The sequence below is a fragment of the Acomys minous genome (genome assembly GCF_964271855.1).
Source record: "Acomys minous genome assembly, chromosome: 3".
In the NCBI taxonomy this organism is placed as follows: domain Eukaryota; kingdom Metazoa; phylum Chordata; class Mammalia; order Rodentia; family Muridae; genus Acomys; species Acomys minous.
In genome coordinates, this window is record NC_140485.1 from 30,465,142 (window position 1) to 30,484,093 (window position 18,952).

General features: G+C 46.0%; 2 protein-coding genes across 6 annotated transcripts in view; one reads left to right on the forward strand and one right to left on the reverse strand.

Moving 5' to 3' along the window:
* EIF2AK4 (eukaryotic translation initiation factor 2 alpha kinase 4) overlaps positions 1-13,432 on the reverse strand; it is a 91,870-nt gene extending 78,438 nt beyond the window's left edge. For 2 of the 3 annotated variants that reach the window (XM_084775569.1, XM_084775568.1), the window contains exons 1-2: positions 13,186-13,431; positions 3,157-3,269 (exon numbers count right to left, since the gene is read on the reverse strand). In XM_084775569.1, the coding sequence (XP_084631695.1) occupies positions 3,157-3,269; positions 13,186-13,329 (257 nt within the window). In that variant the 5' untranslated portion in view covers positions 13,330-13,431. Of the gene's footprint in view, positions 1-3,156; positions 3,270-13,185 lie in introns of all 3 variants that reach the window. The other variant, XR_014777964.1, reaches the window with a different exon arrangement.
* GPR176 (G protein-coupled receptor 176) overlaps positions 9,209-18,952 on the forward strand; it is a 112,978-nt gene continuing 103,234 nt past the window's right edge. For 2 of the 3 annotated variants that reach the window (XM_084775582.1, XM_084775584.1), the window contains exon 1: positions 13,729-13,897. Coding sequence is in view for 1 of the 3 variants with exons in the window: in XM_084775581.1 (XP_084631707.1) it covers positions 12,885-13,041 (157 nt within the window). In the remaining 2 variants the exon portion in view is untranslated. Of the gene's footprint in view, positions 13,042-13,728; positions 13,898-18,952 lie in introns of those variants that run through there. The other variant, XM_084775581.1, reaches the window with a different exon arrangement.

Sequence of the window (18,952 nt, forward strand, 5' to 3'; positions counted from 1 at the left end):
TGCTCCGTTAAACAACCTGGTTATAACGTCTCGCCAATCACTGGCCCTGATGCCCCTGATGCTCTCCAGAGAAATCCTTCCTGCTCCTTCCACTCCATGCGGAATACTGCCTGTGCTCCTTAGATGGTAATTCTCTGCATGTCCTTGGGCTCCAGCAGGAAGCACAAGAATGTCAAGTGTGTGTAGCATCTGATCCATCTGGGATTCTCACAATGGGCTGTACCTGTACCTGTCACTCACTCTGCTCCTAAAGAAGGAAGGCATGCGACTGCTGCTGTTGTGCATGTGTGTGTGTGTGTGTGTGTGTGTGTGTGTGTGTATGTGTGTGTGTGTGTGCGCGCACGCGCGCGCGTGTGCGTGTGTGTGTGTGTGTGTGTGTCTTGAACACTAGTCAAGTGCATCATATAAACCTGGCCTGTTGCAAGGATGTCCAGTGTGCATGCTGCTTTATCCCTCAGAGCTCATCAAAGTAAACAGTTTAAACTCAAGGAAATTACACCATCAGCCTTAGGGTTTCCTTTTATCCCTAACCAACAAACATCCATTAATAGCTCTCTGGGACTAAGAAGAATTGATGTGGTTTTCCTGCTAAGCATTTCTAAGTGGTCCCTGCTTTGGAGAAGCCTTCCCGACACTCCCCTACCTGTGCACTCTCTCAAGGCTTCATTTCTACGCCGTGGGACAGGATGCTGTAATCATTATCTGCCTGGACACATGAAATCTGTGAGATCTAGTTTGCATTTTTAAAAAAGCTTAGTAAGGCCAAACTGTCTTGAGTCCACAGACAGCCTACCCCACTCAGGATTCTCTCTCACAGAGGCATCAGGGGCCACTGTGCATAAACAAATGTCCCATGTCCCGTTATTTAAAACTGACCACACAGTCTCCAGGACCAAGGCTTACATAACTGTTTCCCTGTGTGTCTTTGTGCAGGTGAAAGTGCACATGCGCGCTTCTGCATCCATCAGGTACTGCTCCCTAGAAGCGGTCCACATTGTTTTCTGGAGACAGAGTCTCTACCACTGGGACCTGGGACACACTCATTAGGCTAGTCTAGCTGGCCAGTGAGGCCCAGGGACACCAGCACGGGGTTACCGTGCACACCACCATGCTCAGCTGTTTACATATGCGCTGGACCAAACTCAGGTTCTTGTGAGAACACATCAAGCACTTTACTGACTTATCTCCCTGGCACTTACATAACTAAGAAGAAATGAGTCATCTCCCTTCCCCCACCTTCCCCAGACAGGGGTTCTCTGTGGGGCCCTGGCTGCCCTGGAACTCACTCTTAGACCAGGCTGGCCTTGAACTCATAGACATCTGCCTTCCTCTGCCTCCAGAGTGCTGGGATTAAAGGCCTGTGCCACCACACCCCAGTAGCTGATTTATCTATTTTTATGCTATGTCAGATCCCTTAGAACTAGAATTACATACAGTTATGAACCATCAGGTGGGTGCTGGGACTTGAACTTGGGTCCTCTGGAAGAGCAGCCAGTGTGCTTAACTATGGAGCCATGTCTCCAGCCTCTTCTGAGCTACATGATTTTTTGGCTAGGTGTGGTGGTGCACACCTGTTGTTCCAGCACTTGAAAGGCAGAGGTGGGTGGACTGATGTGAATTTGAGGCCAGGGTATGGTCAGCATATTGTATTCTAGGCCAGCCAGAGCAACACAATGAGACCCTATCTCAAAAACCAAATCAAACCAAACCAAACAACCCACACAGTGATATTAACAGAACAAAACAGTCATGTATCATACAAATCAAATTTTCATGTTTTATGTCCTTGATATGTTACTGATAATTTTATGGGGTTGATAAGATTACTTTTAAACGTTCTAAGTTCTAGGCAATTCTGTGTTGTTTTAAAAGTCATGCTGTGTTTATATCAAGTGAACATATTAGAATAGTTCTTGGAAACTGGCAGCTTTTCAACCAGGGCAGCTTTATTTTCCCAGGAAACATTTATCAGTATTTGGAGCCTTTGGGGTGACCACAGCCCAGGGATGCGTTGCTCCACAGACAAGTCAGGGTTGTGACTCAACTCCCATCATGCACATGATAGACAGCTCACTACTAAAGAGTGTCATGTCAGGCAGAGGATCAGGGCTCAAGACAAGCATCGTGCTCCAGGCTGTCCCTTCTGTGGCCTCAGGCTCATAAGCTTCCTTACTCAGCCTTTCAAGTTCTGGGATTGTAGGTGTGAGCCTGCTGCTGCTTGGCGCTAGTCTATTTACTTTCAGAAATTATGCAATAATTAATACTTTAATATTCACTTATCTGGGCTTCTCATGTTGACTTTTCAAGTGCTTGAGTCTATGGGACAGTAAAGACTGTTACCTGTGATCTTTGGCTGCAGTGTCTGGCTCAGAGGCCCCATTACCCTTGGAATTTCCTGAGTGACAGAGCTCAAGGGAGCATCTTATGATGTCACGAACCCTTTTCAACCAGACTAGAGTTTATGAGGAAAGGTTAACTCTTGCAGGGCACCTGCACAGTGTCAGGAGGGAGGTGGGCATGGACAGTTCAAGCCTTGACTACGGGATGAGACGTTACCTCTGAGGAGAAAGGTGGTGCCGGAGACGGAGCTCCATCACCAATGGTAATGACTTAATTATTGCTCGGTCAAGCCTATAGAGCAAAACCTCCCCTAACCCCTGAACAGCAGAGTTCAAGGGGGACTGTGAGCTAGATGGTGTGGAGGTGCTGAGGACGGTAGCCCAGAGAGGACATGCAGACCCATGGCCCACCCCTTGCTCTGTCCTATGCAGCCTTGGATGTTTTAAATCAAATCTTTTACAAAAACCTGACAAGTTAACTTTCCTGAGTTCTGCGAGTCATTCTAGCAAATTATCAAATCTAAGGGGCTCTTGAATGCTTATTTAATTCTTCATAATTTAAAGGGAAGGAAGATCTAGGTGCATTAAAGTGGCAAAAGCAAAATGGTAGTCAATGAGTAAATACTAGTAGTATCTGTAACGAGTATTCTACAACTATTAGCAGACTTAAAGACAGTTTTTGTCAAAATGTCTAGGGCTGATGTCGTGGTCCTAAGCTTCAGGAGACTGGAGATGACATTTTACATGGAAGACAGAGGAAGGGAAGGGAAGATGCTCCTCACTGTAATGTTTCTATGTTGTCAACACAGGTACTCACACATCTGGGTATGTTGGTGGGCACTTAACCCTCAAGTCCACTTTCACGTACACTTCTTCACCAGCCAGGCCCTGAGGGTACAGAACTAAATTGATTTCAGGAGGCTCTTTCACCTAAAAGAGAAAAAGAACACATCTCTCGGTGTGTGTGTATGTTTTTCCTGGAGAGCCAATTATTATTTTATGTGTCCGGGTGTTTTGAGTGCATATAAATCTGTGTACCATGTGTGTGCCTGGCGCCTATGGAGGTCAGAAGAGGACATCAGATCCCTTGGAACTGGAGTTAAAGACAGATGAACTGTAAAATCAAGCTCAGGACCACTGGAGGAGCAGATGGTACTTTTTTTTTTCTTTTTTTTGGGGGGGGCGGGGGTGGTTTCTTGAGACAGGGTTTCTCTGTGTAGCCTTGGCTGTCCTGAACTCGCTTTATAGGCCAGGCTGGCCTTGAACTCACAGCCCCATTTCAAAGAGTTATAACTATTATTTTAAAAATTAGTTTGTGTTATGCTTGTGTGTATGTGAATATACGCCACCGGAGGGCAGGTGGCCAAAAAAGCAAAGGAGGGTGCTGGGTCCCCTTGGAGCTGGAGTTGCAGGCAGTCAACTCAGGTCCTCTGGAAGAACAGGAAGCACTCTTAACTGCTGAACCCAAAAGAGCCTCATTTAAAACAAGCTTTTAATTAGGGAAAGTTTCCAATGAAAGTAGAGATAATATTTAATAGAACCTTATACCCATCATATAATTTCATAATTAACAATTTATAGCCAATCTGCCTAACTTGTTCTAAGTCCTCTCAACCAGTCTTTACCTAAGTTAATGTTACTTATTTTCTGACAATAGTCTGGCAAAGTTAAAAGGTTATTTGGCTCCATTTAAGAGATACACATACCGATAAAAAGCTAGTCAAAACGTTACCTATGCTTTCTAAATCAAGCCACACCTTTGTTTCACTGGACATACATTTTAAAAAGACATTACAATCACCAATTAACATTCTGTTAAGAAATTATTTTCCAAATATATATTGCTTTAGAACAATCCAGAAAGCAGACATTGTTTGGCGTGTGTAGGTGCGAGTGCATGTGTAGGTGCATGTGCATTGTGTGCATTTGCATATAGAGACCTGAAGTGGATGTCAGAGTGTCTTCCTTGATCACCCTCGCTTTATTCACTCGGGCAGGGCTCTTGAACCCAAGGCTTGCCAGTTCCTTCTAGACTAGCTAGCTAGCTTGCCCCAGGATGCCGTCTCTGTCTCTCAAGTACTGGGGTCACAGGCAACCACCATGCCTGTGGGATCCAAGGTTTGGTCCTCAGTGCTTATCCACTGAGCTATCCTCCCAGGCTGGAATGTAGTCTATTAATATCAAAAGAAGAACCGTGGCTCACGCTGTAGTCCCAGCTTCTAGGACGCTGAGGTAGGAAGACTGCACAGGAGATAAGTTGTTAGTTTTCTCCCTAGGCGGTGATGGGTATTTATTACCCAATAGAGACAGCATTCCTGTGGTCCTGTGGTCATCTTACTGACTAGGAAGGAGAAGTTTTTGGCATCCATGTACTGGATTATTCATGAAGATTCATCTACAGTTGACATGGTAGATTTTACACTATGATGATTCTAAGGGCACACTTTCCTGCACCTTGGAAAATGAACTTTCCAGTTCTAACAGCACCTTCAAAGAGTTTTCACTTGAATTCCTCTAGCGGTTTTGGACTGGGTGGCGCTGTAAGTGCTTCACCCATCCTCCCTTGCAAGCACGTGCCTGCAGAGGCCAGCACCCCAGCCCGGGTACTCTTGTTTATGAAGGACAAGAAAAGGCTGACTTGTCTTGCCTGCTTTGTGAGAAGTCATACTGAACTAGGTCCTTTCTGGATTCCTCAGAATTAACTGCTCTGGTACCAGGCCAATGGTGAAGGCAAAGCCGACAGAGACCACGGAGATGTAGATGAGCACCACACGGTCCTGAATGGAGCCTGGCTCTAGCTGACCAGCCCTCTCTCTGTAACATAGAAAATGAGTCTATCTGGACATAACTGACCTCCTTGGGAAACGGTCTAGGGAGGCGTGGCTAAATGCTGAGTCACTGACACAGAAGCAAGCTTTAGGAGACAGTAGCTCCCTGGAGAATCACACACTGAGATAGTCTTCTCTCTGGGGAACACTTAATGAAGTGCAAATGAACCTGTGTGAGGACTGCTAGCAAACTACAGGAAAACAGGCCTCTGCCAGCCAGCTCCTGGGAGCACTGAGGGACCAGGAAGAGAGGCCTCTGCCAGCCAGCTCCTGGGAGCAGTGTGCACCAGGAAGAGAGGCCTCTGCCAGCCAGCTCCTGGGAGCACTCTGCACCAGGAAGAGAGGCCTCTGCCAGCCAGCTCCTGGGAGCACTGAGGACCAGGAAGAGAGGTCTCTGCCAGCCAGCTCCTGGGAGCACTATGCATCAGGAAGAGAGGTCTCTGACAGCCAGCTCCTGAGAGCACTGTGGACCAGGAAGAGAGGCCTCTGACAGCCAGCTCCTGGGAGCACTCTGTAGCAGGAAGAGAGGCCTCTGCCAGCCAGCTCCTGGGAGCACTGGGGACCAGGAAGAGAGGCCTCTGCCAGCCAGCTCCTGGGAGCACTCTGCACCAGGAAGAGAGGACTCTGCCAGCCAGCTCCTGGGAGCACTGGGGACCAGGAAGAGAGGCCTCTGTTAGCCAGCTCCTGGGAGCACTGGGGACCAGGAAGAGAGGCCTCTGCCAGCCAGCTCCTGGGAGCACTCTGCACCAGGAAGAGAGGTCTCTGACAGCCAGCTCCTGAGAGCACTGCGGACCAGGAAGAGAGGCCTCTGACAGCCAGCTCCTGGGAGCACTATGCACCAGGAAGAGAGGCCTCTGCCAGCCAGCTCCTGGGAACACTGAGGACAAGAGAGGCTTCTGTCAGCCAGCTCCTGGGAGCACTGGGGACCAGGAAGAGAAGCCTCTGACAGCCAGCTCCTGAGAGCACTGGGGATCAGGAAGAGAGGCCTCTGTCAGCCAGCTCCTGGGAGCACTGGGGACCAGGAAGAGAGGTCTCTGACAGCCAGCTCCTGGGAACACTGAGGACCAGGAAGAGAGGCCTCTGCCAGCCAGCTTCTGAGAGCACTGCGGACCAGGAAGAGAGGCCTCTGTCAGCCAGCTCCTGAGAGCAGTGTGCACCAGGAAGAGAGGCCTCTGCCAGCCAGCTCCTGGGAGCACTGGCCACGGGGGACCAGGAAGAGAGGCCTCTGCCAGCCAGCTCCTGGGAGGGCTGGGACCAGGGAAGGGCAATGGTATGCAGAACTCTGGGCTGAATAAAACATATCCAATAAACACTCCTTGATTTCAGCAGCCACAGACCCCCAGGCAGGTTTCACAGTCTAGAGACTTCCACAGTACAGCCACACCACAGAGCCACTAGGGATGAAACGGCCAGCCCAGCTAACACCAAAACCAATGTTTAGAAATGAGGATAGAACATGCTAGTGAGGAGACACCCAAGGTACGAAGGTTTGCACTTCAAGAGCCCAGGAGCCCAGTGACGGTGGCTCAGACGAAAGGACAAACCACAGCCACTTAGGAATGACACAGGATGAGACGAAGCCTGTCAACTTGTCAAGGTGTAAGTTCCAAGTGAGGGTGACCCAAAGAGCCAATAACAGGCCAGGGAGGCATCGGGCTGATTGGCTACATTTGAGGCCCTTATTCTGGCCAACAGAATTTAACAACCACTGTAGTATTTCTCCCACACATTACAAACTTTGGGGTATTTCTCAGAAAAGACCACTAGTTATCCTCAGCACCCCATCCCCTCTACTTTGTAGCAATAGAACCCCTGACAGTTGAGCTGACCAGAACCCCCAGGCTACTTTGCAGCTAGATTTAGCCAATGAATAATTTCTGGAAAATGAAGGGAATTAAGATCTGCCCTATCTGGGTGAGGGTTGGAGCTGTTGTGTGGCACCTGTCTAGCACTCCTGAGGGCCTGGCTTCGGTCCCCAAACCACAAGGGGTAAGGGGGAGGGAATTTAGAGAAAATGATCTTAAAGAAAAGGACACCACAGCTTCTTCTGATTTGGGGTTTTACTATACAGCCCAGGCTGGCCCTGAACTTACAAGCCCCGTTTCAGCCTTCTGAGGGTTGGGATTACAGGTTTGTACCACCACGTTTACTTCAATATGCAGCTTCTTCAGCTACTTCTTCTTCAAACACGTTAGAATAAAGTCACAGAGGCTGGAGTTTAGATGACAGCGTTAGAGCACAAGGGCGCATTAAGGCAAGACGTCCTCTTAATACCAATTGCTATACGCTGATTGGGAGGAAAGAGCAAAGGCAAAAATCTACTCAAGGAAGAGTTCTTCAGAGATAAGACCAGAATATTTGTTAGGTTTTACTCAAACAGATAGAAAAACGGCCTCTTTTGCAAGGCGTGCTCAAAACACAGCATACCAGCTCATACTGAGGCATTCAAGGACTCCTGGGCTGGGCAGGATTTGGTTAAAAACTATTTAACAACAATATGCACTGGGAGTACACTGGGGGTAGACCTTCCATCACTACAGAGGACAAATAGCCATAAGAAAGCGATGTTTAAACTGGGCGCTGTGGTGCATGCCTGTAATCCTAGCACTCAAGGAAGCAAAGGCAGGCAGATCTCTGTGAGTTCAAAGCCAGCCTGGTCTACAGAGTGAGTCCAGGACAGCCAAGGTTATACAGAGAAACCCTGTCTTTAAAAAAAAAAAAAAAGCAATGCTTATAAACATTTTGATTTAACCAGTACAAAAGAAGACTGCATTTATGGCATTTATGGTAATGAGTACCGAAGAAGAAAACTATGCAGGGTTTATCATTTGCAAAAACCATAAAGCTTGGGGCTGAGAGATGCTTTGCAGAAGACCTTGGTTAGATTCCCAGCACCCACAAGGCACTAACAATGGTCTGTAACTCCAGTCCTATGAGATCTGAGCTCCTTGAGTGCCAGGCAGCAGCACAAAGACATACATGCAGGGAAAATATTCATGCACATAAAATAATTAAGTAAGTAAAATAAAAATTTAAAAGACTCATAAAGGCCTATGTGAGAAAAATATTTTGAAGACTGAAAAAAATGCTAGTGATATGAAAGTGGTACAATCAGAAGCCCCAAGGTCAGATGTGTCGGTCAACAAACAATAAAACAACAGATAACAACAACAAAACTACACACACACACACACACACACACACACACACACACACACCTCCTAGCTCCTTAGAAATCCCTACTGTTTGTTTAAACAGTCTGCATCCTTAATGTCCCTTAGGGCACACAAGTCCGTCTTAGTCCCAGCTTGGTACCACTCGGAATAACCATCATGGAGAGAGGGAGGGCCTAGTGGGAAGTCTCAGGTTTGGGGTCATGTGCCCTGAAGGCATTAACCCTTCTCTTCCTCTGTGTGACCATGAAGCGCTACCTCTGCTCTCTGTTCACACAATGGTGCCCTGCCTTGACAAAGGCAGTGTGATGGCTGTTCTTGATTGTCAACTTGACTGCGTCTGGATTAACTAACGCCCAAGTGACTGGGCATACTTGTACACCTGTGAGGGTTTGTTTGTTTGTTTCTGTAATTAAATCATTAGACACGGGAAGTCTCACTTCTAATCCAGATCTTTGAGGTGAGAGGATCCATCTCTAACTGTAGCACGTCTTTGGCTGGCTGCCTACAGGACACAGAAGAAGAAAGCTTGCTCCTTTTCTCTGCCTGCTTGTTCTTGCTTTCCTAGCAAGTGCATTCCTTCACTGGTATTAGAGCTTACTTCTTGGGGATTCCAGCATATACTGAAGACCAGCTGAGACATCTAGGCTTGTGGACTGAACAACTTCTGGATTCTTGGACCTTCTGTTTGTAGGTAACCATTGTTGGACTAGCTGGACCACAGTCTGTAAGGCATTCTAAGAAATCCCCTCCTTTCTGCAGATATATTGTGTACACACACACACACACACACACACACACACACACACACACACACTATATATATATATAGATAAAGAGATATATGGATATAGAGAGATTTGTTCTGTAAATTTTGTTACTCTAGAGAACCCTGACTAACCAGGCATGGTGGCACCTGCCTTTAATCCCAGCAGTTGGGAGGCAGAGGCAGGCGGATTGCTGAGTTTGAGGGCAGCCTGGTCTACAAAGCAAGTCCAGGACAGCGAAGGCTACAAAGAGAAACCCTGTCTCGAAAAAAAGACAAAAACAAAAAAACAAAACAAAACAACAAAAATAAGAAAACCCTGACTAATAATACAGGCTCTAGAGCAAAAGTCGACTGACTATGAAACGTTTGCAACTGTGCCAAGATAAATCTTTCTTCTTTCTAAGTCGACTGAGGTATTTTGTGATAGTAATAGAAAGCTGCTTTAGGGCTTCTCTCAGGCACCTCTACCTCCTAAACACTCAGACCCAGTGAAATGAAGGGTGCTGGTTCCGAGTACTAAAAAGAAGGGGAAGACCCTTAAAACCTGAGGATTTTACTCCACAAAGCTGAAAATCTTCAGGTTCCAAGACTCAACGGCTAATGTATGAGGGTGACAGTCCCACTTAAAAACAAAAACAAAACTCTGTATTGGTTCTTTGTCAGTTTCACATCCCGCACCCCAATCCCACTCAATTCCCAGTCCTTTCGTATTTGCCCTCTGCCCTTGGAGCCTCCCCACCCCACCCCCCAAAGAAAATAAAAAACAAAACAAAACAAAGCCTAGAAAGCATCTTGTCATGGAAGCTGTAGTGTCACAGTGCATTCACTAGTCAAGTGACCTCTTCTACCATGGCGCCCACAAACCGCCCCCACCCCCCACCCAGAAACTTAGGGATTCTTGCTGAGAACCCAGTGCTGCCAGAAATGGCTCCTTCACATCTCTGGTGGAAAGTATCATATTTCTCAGAGTTAACACACACTTTGAGTTTTGAGACTTTTAGCAGCTTGGTCACAGCTTCTTCTCAGATGACCGAATTTACTGCCATTGAAGCACGGAGCATTTATATCTAAGGCTTTTGGTGGCTACTAGGGAAGCTAACGGTACACTCCTGTAGTCCCAGACTGCTCCTGTGCCAGTTCAGTTTGCTCAAGATTAACCTTTTCTCTGTTGGTTAGGGTCGTCAGGTTCTTTGGGAAAATACCAATCTTGGTTGTCAGGACATCTAGCAGTCCAGCAACAACAAACGGCAAACACAGAAGCAAGAAGAACCAGCAGCCTACAAGGTCTACAAAGCTATTTCTGTATTTATCTCCCAAAGCTTAAAAAAATGAAGTAAAAATAATTAAACAAAAACATCTAATGACTCATCCCTTTACTTTTACTTCTTCTTTCTTTCTTTTTTTGGTTTTTCAAGACAGGGTTTCTCTGTGTAGCCTTGGCTGTCCTAGACTCGCTTTGTAGACCAGGCTGGCCTCGAACTCACAGCGATCCGCCTGTCTCTGCTTCTCGAGTGCTGGGATTAAAGGCGTGCGCCACTGCACCTGGCTCTCTTTCTTTCTTTTTTAACAGTAACACTGGAGCAGGGAGTTTTCCCTTCTTTATTCCCTTTTTGTTCCCCGGTGCTGAGGAATCAAGGCCATGGCACCGTAGGCAAGCACTCTACCTCAGACTGGGAAGTACTCTCTAGGTGGGTGGGAGAGATAAAACATCCTCGTGGCTTATAAAACAAATAGTTTATTTTGATTCTGTTAAATTTTTAACTGTACAAATTACCTCTATGCTTGATTAGGAAGAAGTATTTGCAGCATGTAACCACAACCATTAATTTCCCCAAAATATATCTACCTTTTCACCATCGAGTAAGAAAATAGGCCTTAGAGTAGAAAAATATATCAATAAGTAGTGATTTACAAATAAAGATTGCTGACATGGTTTCTAATCAAAGAACTAAAAGTTAGAATGGGACAGGTTTCATTCATCTATTGACAAACTGAAAAACAGGACACATTCAATGCTGGCGAAGGCTAAAGAGACAAACACATCCACACACAGCCCATGGGCCCGAGGGCAGAAGCAGGGAGGCTTTGCAATATCTACTGAGCCAGTGAGCAGACCCTCCGCTGACAAGGTAAGTAAGTAGCAATTTTTTTTTAAGATTTTTTTTTTAATGTGAATGGATGTTTTGGCTGCATGTGTGTCCCTGAGAAGGTGCTAGATCATCTGGAACTGGAGTTACAAGCAGATGTGAACTGCCATATGGGGCTGAGAATTGAACTCAGGTCCTCTGGAACAATAGCTAGCGCTCTTAACTGCTGAGCCAGCCCTCCGGTTCTGGAGTGGTTTTTTTTTTTTTAAGTGTCTTTGAATTGTAAAATCTATCTTAAATGGCTGGTACCCAAACTTTTTAATATGTAAATTGACTTTTGATAGGCACTCTAACATGTTTGGCTGTCCATGGATGATATGCTCCGACACTGAAATCTAATTTGTGCCACAGCCCCCAAGAGTTAGAAGAAAATTATCTGAATTTATTGGCAGTAAATTTGGCCTGAAATGAGCAGAGGTAGTTGTCTTTATTCTGTTGGGTTGAAATTTGTACATTCATACATTTTTTTCATCGTGTTTGTGTTTTGGACACACCCCGAGGCACGGAGGGAGGCGGAACATGCACCCAGGATTGTGACTAAGAGCACTTCTGAATTCTGAAAACCACCTGGCCTCAAGGGTTCTGGACTCAGGATAGTGGACCCCAATAACCTTCTGAAGAAAGGCAAGGAGCAGCTGCTAATGAGGGCTTGTTCAAGGCATCACCCCTGACTCATAAAACTGAGCATCAGTTACTTGCCCGAGAGGCCTATGAAAGAAAGTGTTGGCTGTATTCCTTGTGATCCAGGGCCAGAGAGAGCTACTGAATAACTCTACCTGCCTTTTACAGCCTCTGTGTGTAGTCTTCTTGGTTTTAAAGGCTGGTGTCAATTCTAGGGTTGTCAGTACCTTTACCTAAAAGTGACTGCTGGTTTCCCTTCCATTTTCCTGCACCCTGGGAGCAGAAAACTAAAGTAAAATCAGCTGGCTCTACCTGTCACCCTGCAGGCTCTGTAACACTATTCTGGCTGCTTAGGTCCTACTTCCTGGTTTTCTGGAAACAGAGAAGTTGTCAGATGACCCATAGGTTATCTTACTTTTCACCAGCAGTACGTAGAAACTGTACGTAAAGATACAAATAACTCTTAAAAGTAAGGCCTAGAACCCCGAGGGCAACGGGGTTTTGTGTCTATTTTGTCAGTGGCAGTGTTCCCAGCATCTAAATTGTTAGCTATCTAACTAAAAAGTATACTAGGAGAATCTTAGCCCTGATGGCTTCAGGAAAGCCTATTTTGTAAAGAAATGCTATATAAGGCAGATACTGTGGGTTACAGAATTAAGGCTGATGCTGGAAAGCTGTACTTCCAAAATGGCAATATTCAGAAACATTTTAGTTCGGCAGATAAGCTATTCAAGGATAGCAAGAAACTGTCACTGACCCCAGTTTAACTTCCACACAAAAAGGAAAGCAGGGTTTTAAATAAAACGGACAAGTCAAACGTTACGGCGACATTAAACGCGTTCTACATCTAATCTTCCTCAAATGCCTCCGAGGAAGGTACCGAAGGTTCTTCCACACCGGAACAGGATTTACACAGTGTGACCTGGGAGTTTGTGTGCTGCGAGCACAAGGCCTGGATCCACGCCCCCTAACCATCCCCAGCACAAAATAGCAATGAGTGACTAGGAATGTGCGGCCGTAACCCACGTCCACGGTCTGGGGCGAGGCGGGGCTGGGGGCCCGGGCGAGAAGAAGGATTGGAAGAACTGTTAAGGAATATCAGCGGGAAGGAGAAGCACAGCAGAGAGAGGAGCCGACCTGGGGAAAAGAGAATTCACAGCCCAGGTACTGCCTCTCATTGAGAAAGTGAGGGATGGGGGAACTGGAGAGATGAAAAACCTACAGGATCTAAGTGGTCGTCCCAATCTGGAGGCGCCTGGCTGGGTCCCTAAACTGGAGAACACCGGGCCAGACCTGCCACGTTCCTACCCGTCCGCGCGCATCCGGCCGCAGATCCTGGAAGTCGGAGCCATAAATGGCCTCCAGGGCCTGCAGCTCATGGTCCTGTCGCTGCGAATAGCTCTCCTGCTGCTCGGCCCGGCTGCGTCCAGAGGCCCCGCGGCCCCCAGCCATGGCGGCCGGGGTAAGCGGAGCGGCCTAAGCGAGGTAGCGGAGGTGCTCAGGAGGGCTGTGGCGCTCAGTCGGAGTCGTGACCGAGCTGGGGGCGGAGCCTCGAGCCGGAGAAGGATCTGGGGGCGGAGCCTAGAACCAGGGTCGGGCCTGGGGGTGTGGCTCTGCGCCAGAGTGGCGCTTTACAGGCAGGATCTCCTGCGGGAGACTGGCCTGGGGGCGGGGCCTCGAGCCGAAGACCGGCCTGGGGGCGTGGCTCTGAGTCGGTGAGACGGGGGATTAGGGTGGAGTCTAGGGCGGAAGGCGGGTCTAGGGGCGGGGTTCTCCCCGGCTGACCCGTTCGGCCCACTCCGGAGGCGGCAAGTGGGCGGGGTTTCGCACCAACTTCCTAAGGCCCGGAGACTTCCAGTAGTACAAATTCATCCTGAGGGATGGAATTGCATCAGGATTTGCAGGCACGCTTTGGGGAGCGTGTCTCTCAGGCTGGAGTGACAAGTCAGTAGCAGAAGTAGGCCCTGGAACTCCTCCACCCTTCCTGGACAGTAAGAGGAAGTTTTTAAAGGGCACTCCGGTAAGTTAAGTCACATATCTTACCTGACCCTCTCAGAATGAGACCCTGGCTTATCTGCTAACCTAGGCCTACTCCTGGAAGCTTCTAGCCTCCATACAATCTAATCTAGGCCTAGAATGCTTTCAGCCTCTGAGACTTACTGCTGAATAAGCTCACCCTTTCTAGTTCTTTCTGTACTCTGGCTGGCTCGTTCAACTCTCCAAGCTGACTGATTCAAACTGGTTTCTCTTAGCTTCTGAGTGAATTGCCCTGTTTGGCCTCATACTAACTTTGGCAATTTGCTCTAATCTTCTGGCTCCTTCTTATTCTCTGGCTTGTTCTGTCTTCACCTGTGTCTAGCTTCTTCTCTCTTCTTCTTCTTCTTCTTCTTCTTCTTCTTCTTCTTCTTCTTCTTCTAATTTTTCTTTTTTTTCTCTCTCTCTCCCCGCAACCTGTCTCTGTAAAACTGTTCTGGTAAAAACTGCGTCTGAACTCCATGAACTGAATTGCCATGATCTCAACTCCGCTGCACTGCCTCTCAACTTACTGACTAAACAGAACTCAGACATCTGCCTCTGTCTCCTGAGTCCTGAGATCAAAGGCATGTACAACCACACGTGGACCTAAACTTTTCTTTGCCTGAAACTTGCTCTATACCAGGCTGTCCTTGAACTCAGGGACCTGCTTGCCTCTGTCTCCTAGGATTAAAGGCCTGTCTGTATTCCAGCCAGATCACATAGACCTAAAAGGTCTTTAGAGATGATCTCTTGCCAGAGCAGCCATGTTATGAATTAAAAGTCCTCTACAATTGCAGCCAAAGTAAAGTCCCTATATTGCAAATATGGTCATAACATACCAATCTCCAAAATTCTTTCATTTTCCAGCTAGCCATTTTTTTCTTCCTTCCTTCCTTCCCTTCAATTTGTTTTGTTTCTGAGACAGGGTTTCTCTGTGTATCCTTGGCTGTCCTGGACTCACTCAGTAGACCAGGATGCCCTCGAACTCACAGCCATACACCTGTCTCTGCTTCCTTGAGTGTTGGGATTACAGCCAGGCTTCATTTTCTATTAAAAAAGAAAAACGCATTATGGAATTTTTTCCAACACAAAAGCCCAGGAAATATTACAATAATCCCATGTATTTGTCACCCAAGTCCAGCAACTTTCCCACTATTGCTTCATTTGTACCTCCCCTAGGAATGCTTTAAATATCAAACACTGTGGGTTTTGTCTATAAATACACATGTATCTGTAACACAGAAGAACCTTTGAGGCCAGTATAAGGTCATCTTTACACCTTAAAATGTAACACTTTCGGGCTGGAGAGATGGCTCAGTGGTTAAGAGCACTGTCTGCTCTTCCAGAGGTCCTGAGTTCAATTCCCAGCAACCACATGGTGGCTCACAACCATCTATAATGTGATCTGCTGCCCCCTTCTGGACTGGAGTTGTACATGCAGGCAGAGCACTATATATGTAATTAAAAAAAAAAATATATATATATATATATTTTAAAAATGTAACACTTCTAGTTGGCAAGATGGCCTAAAAGGTAAAAAGGCACTTGCTGCCAAGCCTGAGGAGCTGGTTGCAGCCCCAGGACCCAGGTGATGGAAGGAGAGAATTGAATCCCAAAGACTTACACGTGTGCCAGCCTCCCAATAATCAAACAAACACATGTAACTTTAACTTTTTAAAAATTGAAATTTAAAAATGTAATACTGTCTTTTGTGGTGAGGGAAGTTGCTAGGACTTGAACCTGAACCCAGGACCCCGAGAACGCTAAGCATATTGTCTACCACCAAGCAACGGGCTTAGAGTGATATAATATATTTTTAAAAGATTTAATATTTTTTCAAGTTTTGGTTTGTGAATGCCTAGTGCTCTTAGGGGTCAGGGGTCAGAAGGAAGCATCAGATTCCCTGGAACTGGGGTTATAGAGGGAGCTGCTATGTGGGTGCTGGGAGCTGAACCTGGGTCTTCTGAAAGAGCAGCAAGTTCTTAGAACCATTGAGCCATCTCTCCAGGCCCTTATAACTTTTTTTTTTTTTTCGAGACAGGGTTTCTCTGTGTAGCCTTGGCTGTCCTAGACTTACTTTGTAGACCAGGCTGGCCTTGAACTCACAGCGATCCGCCTGCCTCTGCCTCCCGAGTGCTGGGATTAAAGGCGTGCGCCACCACACCTGGCTCCTTATAACTTTTTTTCCCCAAATATTTAATCTCCAATCTAAGTTCAAAACTTGCCATTTGTTTAAAATTAGAATCTGTACTAAATGCCAGACCTATTAAGGACATAATCAAAACAACAAAAATTGTAAAGGTGTGGATGAGATGGAAGTATTTTATCAGGCTTAATTTCCTAGCTTTACTAGTTGTATTTTGGTATGGGGTAACAGTCTTTTCCTGGACACACACACACACATACACACACACACACCCCTAATTCACTCCTAAGTAATGGATGAACCAATGTCTAACTTAGTGAAGCATAGAGTTTTTTAATTGGTGCTATTAATAGGAGTGTGTGTGAGGTGTTACTTGCAAGAAACAGAGATGTCTCAAAACTAGCTGCATCGTCCAAAAGCCCCTCCCAGCAACAGGGAAGACTCCTGGAACCTAATAGCGCGAGCTGCTGGACACAGCTTGCAGGCAGCCCCACACTCCACTGTCCTAGAATCTCATCTCTGTGAACTTCGCAGGTCAGAGTCTCCTCCCCAGAAGTTGTTTCCTTTTATTTTCTACTACTGGGGAGGGGAGTGGTAATCAGTGACCTCTTATTCATTTCCTGGGGCTTGTGAATGTCTGCCTCCCTCTTGGAGGTGATGTTTCAATTTAGAGGGAACTCATAGAACAAGTGATCATGTAGACATGTAGAAAAGGGTCCTGCTTATTAAGAAATTTTCACTGGGCTGGGTGTGGCAGCACATGCATTTAATCCCAGGATTTGGGAGGCAGAGGCAGGTGGATCTCTGTGAATTCGAGGCCAGCCTGGACTACAAAGCAAGTCCAGGACTTCCAAGGCTACACAAAGAAACCCTGTCTCAAAAAGAAAAAGAAAAGAAAAAAGAGCCGGGTGGTATGGTGCAAGCCTTTAATCCCAGTACTCAGGAGGCAGAAGCAGGCAGATCACTGTGAGTTTGAGGCCAGCCTGGTCTACAAAGCAAGTCCAGGACAGCCAAGCTACACAGAGCAACCCTGTCTCAGGGGGAAAAAAAAAAGAAGAAAGAAAGAAAAATAAAATTTCACTGTAACGTTAATGGATAATAGACTGTTAAGCCAGCAATTTGCTCCCAAGTGATTAGAAGAGAGCGGTAAGTATGATATACAATGCTGACCGTGGGGAAATTTAAGTGAATAGTTGTGTGAGTTTCCTGACTCACTCTTGCAACCTTCGTGTAAGGTTGAAATTAGTTTAATATCACAATTTCAAAATAGGAAGCTAGAAATTGCCAAACCCTGCTCCAAAGTGGAAATTTTGTATCACCATTAATTCCCCAGCTCCTGCACTGTTAGTCTTCACATTTTAAACATTGTAACACATGTGTAGCAGATTCTCCTTTTATCCGTTAGAAAAAGCACCCCCTCCCTTTTTAAAATGAGACTTTTGAAAGTTTACAGACATCCAGGCGAGTAGTTCAGAAGGTTCCATACGCCCTCGCTCTTCCAGCCGATTGGTGTTGCTATTGTGAACAGAATTCCAGGAAAGCCGCCGTATCTGCAGAGACTGGTTGACTGATTGAAACTGCAGTGATGTGAAGTTCGAATGCTACAAGTCCAGAAACTAATGATCTCATGAATAGCTGTTCCTTGACCACCCCTGTGTTAGAACTAGTGTCCTTTGGCTAATAGATACTTTGTATCTATTAACTTGCTAGGCAACCAACCCAAAAGCTAAGAATGCCATCAGTTAGGCTCTGAGGCCTGTAGAAAAGCTTCCCCATCCTGCTGTAACCACCTCTCTGATGACCACTCATGTATTTTTAATCTCGTCTTGATTTATGACTTTCTTTGTTCAGTAACGTGATAGAACATCAGGATGCTGCTTCCAGTTGGAACATAGAACCTACATCTGTTTTCCTGGACCATAATCACTTGAAACAGGGTCAGGATAAACAATCTCTTATTCTCTTTAAGATGAGAGCTGTGGTTTTTGCACAGACACCATGTTAGTACTATCTAACATCCATAGTTTATATTGGGGTTCAATATTGTACCGTCCATGGATTAGAACAGATCCAAAATGTAATTTATCTGGTATTACATTACTCTATGGTAGTTTCATATACCTAAAAAGACCCCATCCTTCACTCCTTCATCTCTTAGATAATTTGCTTTAGATTTTGATAGTTGGTGTCTTAGTTAATTTTCTGTTGTAACAAATCACCAAAACCAAGCCAACTTACAAAAGAAAGCATTTAATTCTGAGCACAGAAGGCTAGAGTTCATGATCATCTCAGTGGAGAACAGGTGCTGGCAGGCAGGCCTGGCACTGGAGCAGTAGCTGCGAGCTTACATCTGATCCCTAAGTGTAAGGCGGAGAGAGATAACTGGGCCTGCCATGGGCTTTTGAAACCTCAAACCCCAATCCTAGTGACACACCTCCTCCAACAAGGCCACACCTCCTGATCCTTCCCAAACAGTCCCACCAACTGGGGCCCAAGAATTCAAATATATAAGCCTATAGGGCCATTGTCACTCACACCACCACAGTTGGATGCCTACTATTTATTTTTTAAAAAATCATATGGCAGGCATGCAGGCAGAGCAATCTCTTTTTTTCCTTTTATGAATCATTCTATTGTCAAATCTTTAAAATCTATTTTTTTCTTCTGTAAATTTTATAGACTTCATTCTTCCATTTGGGTATCCTGTTTTAGCTAAAGGATTTGGATTAGAGTTCTATTGCTAAGCATGTAAAATACCCTGTACATGTTTAATGTGTGTGCGTGTGTGTACATGTGTGTATATGTACATACATGCATGCACACATGAACACATGCATACATTAAACATGTACCTGTTTATGAATGAATTGTCAGGTCTGATCACCATGAAGTTCTGCTCCAAGAATAGAGTCA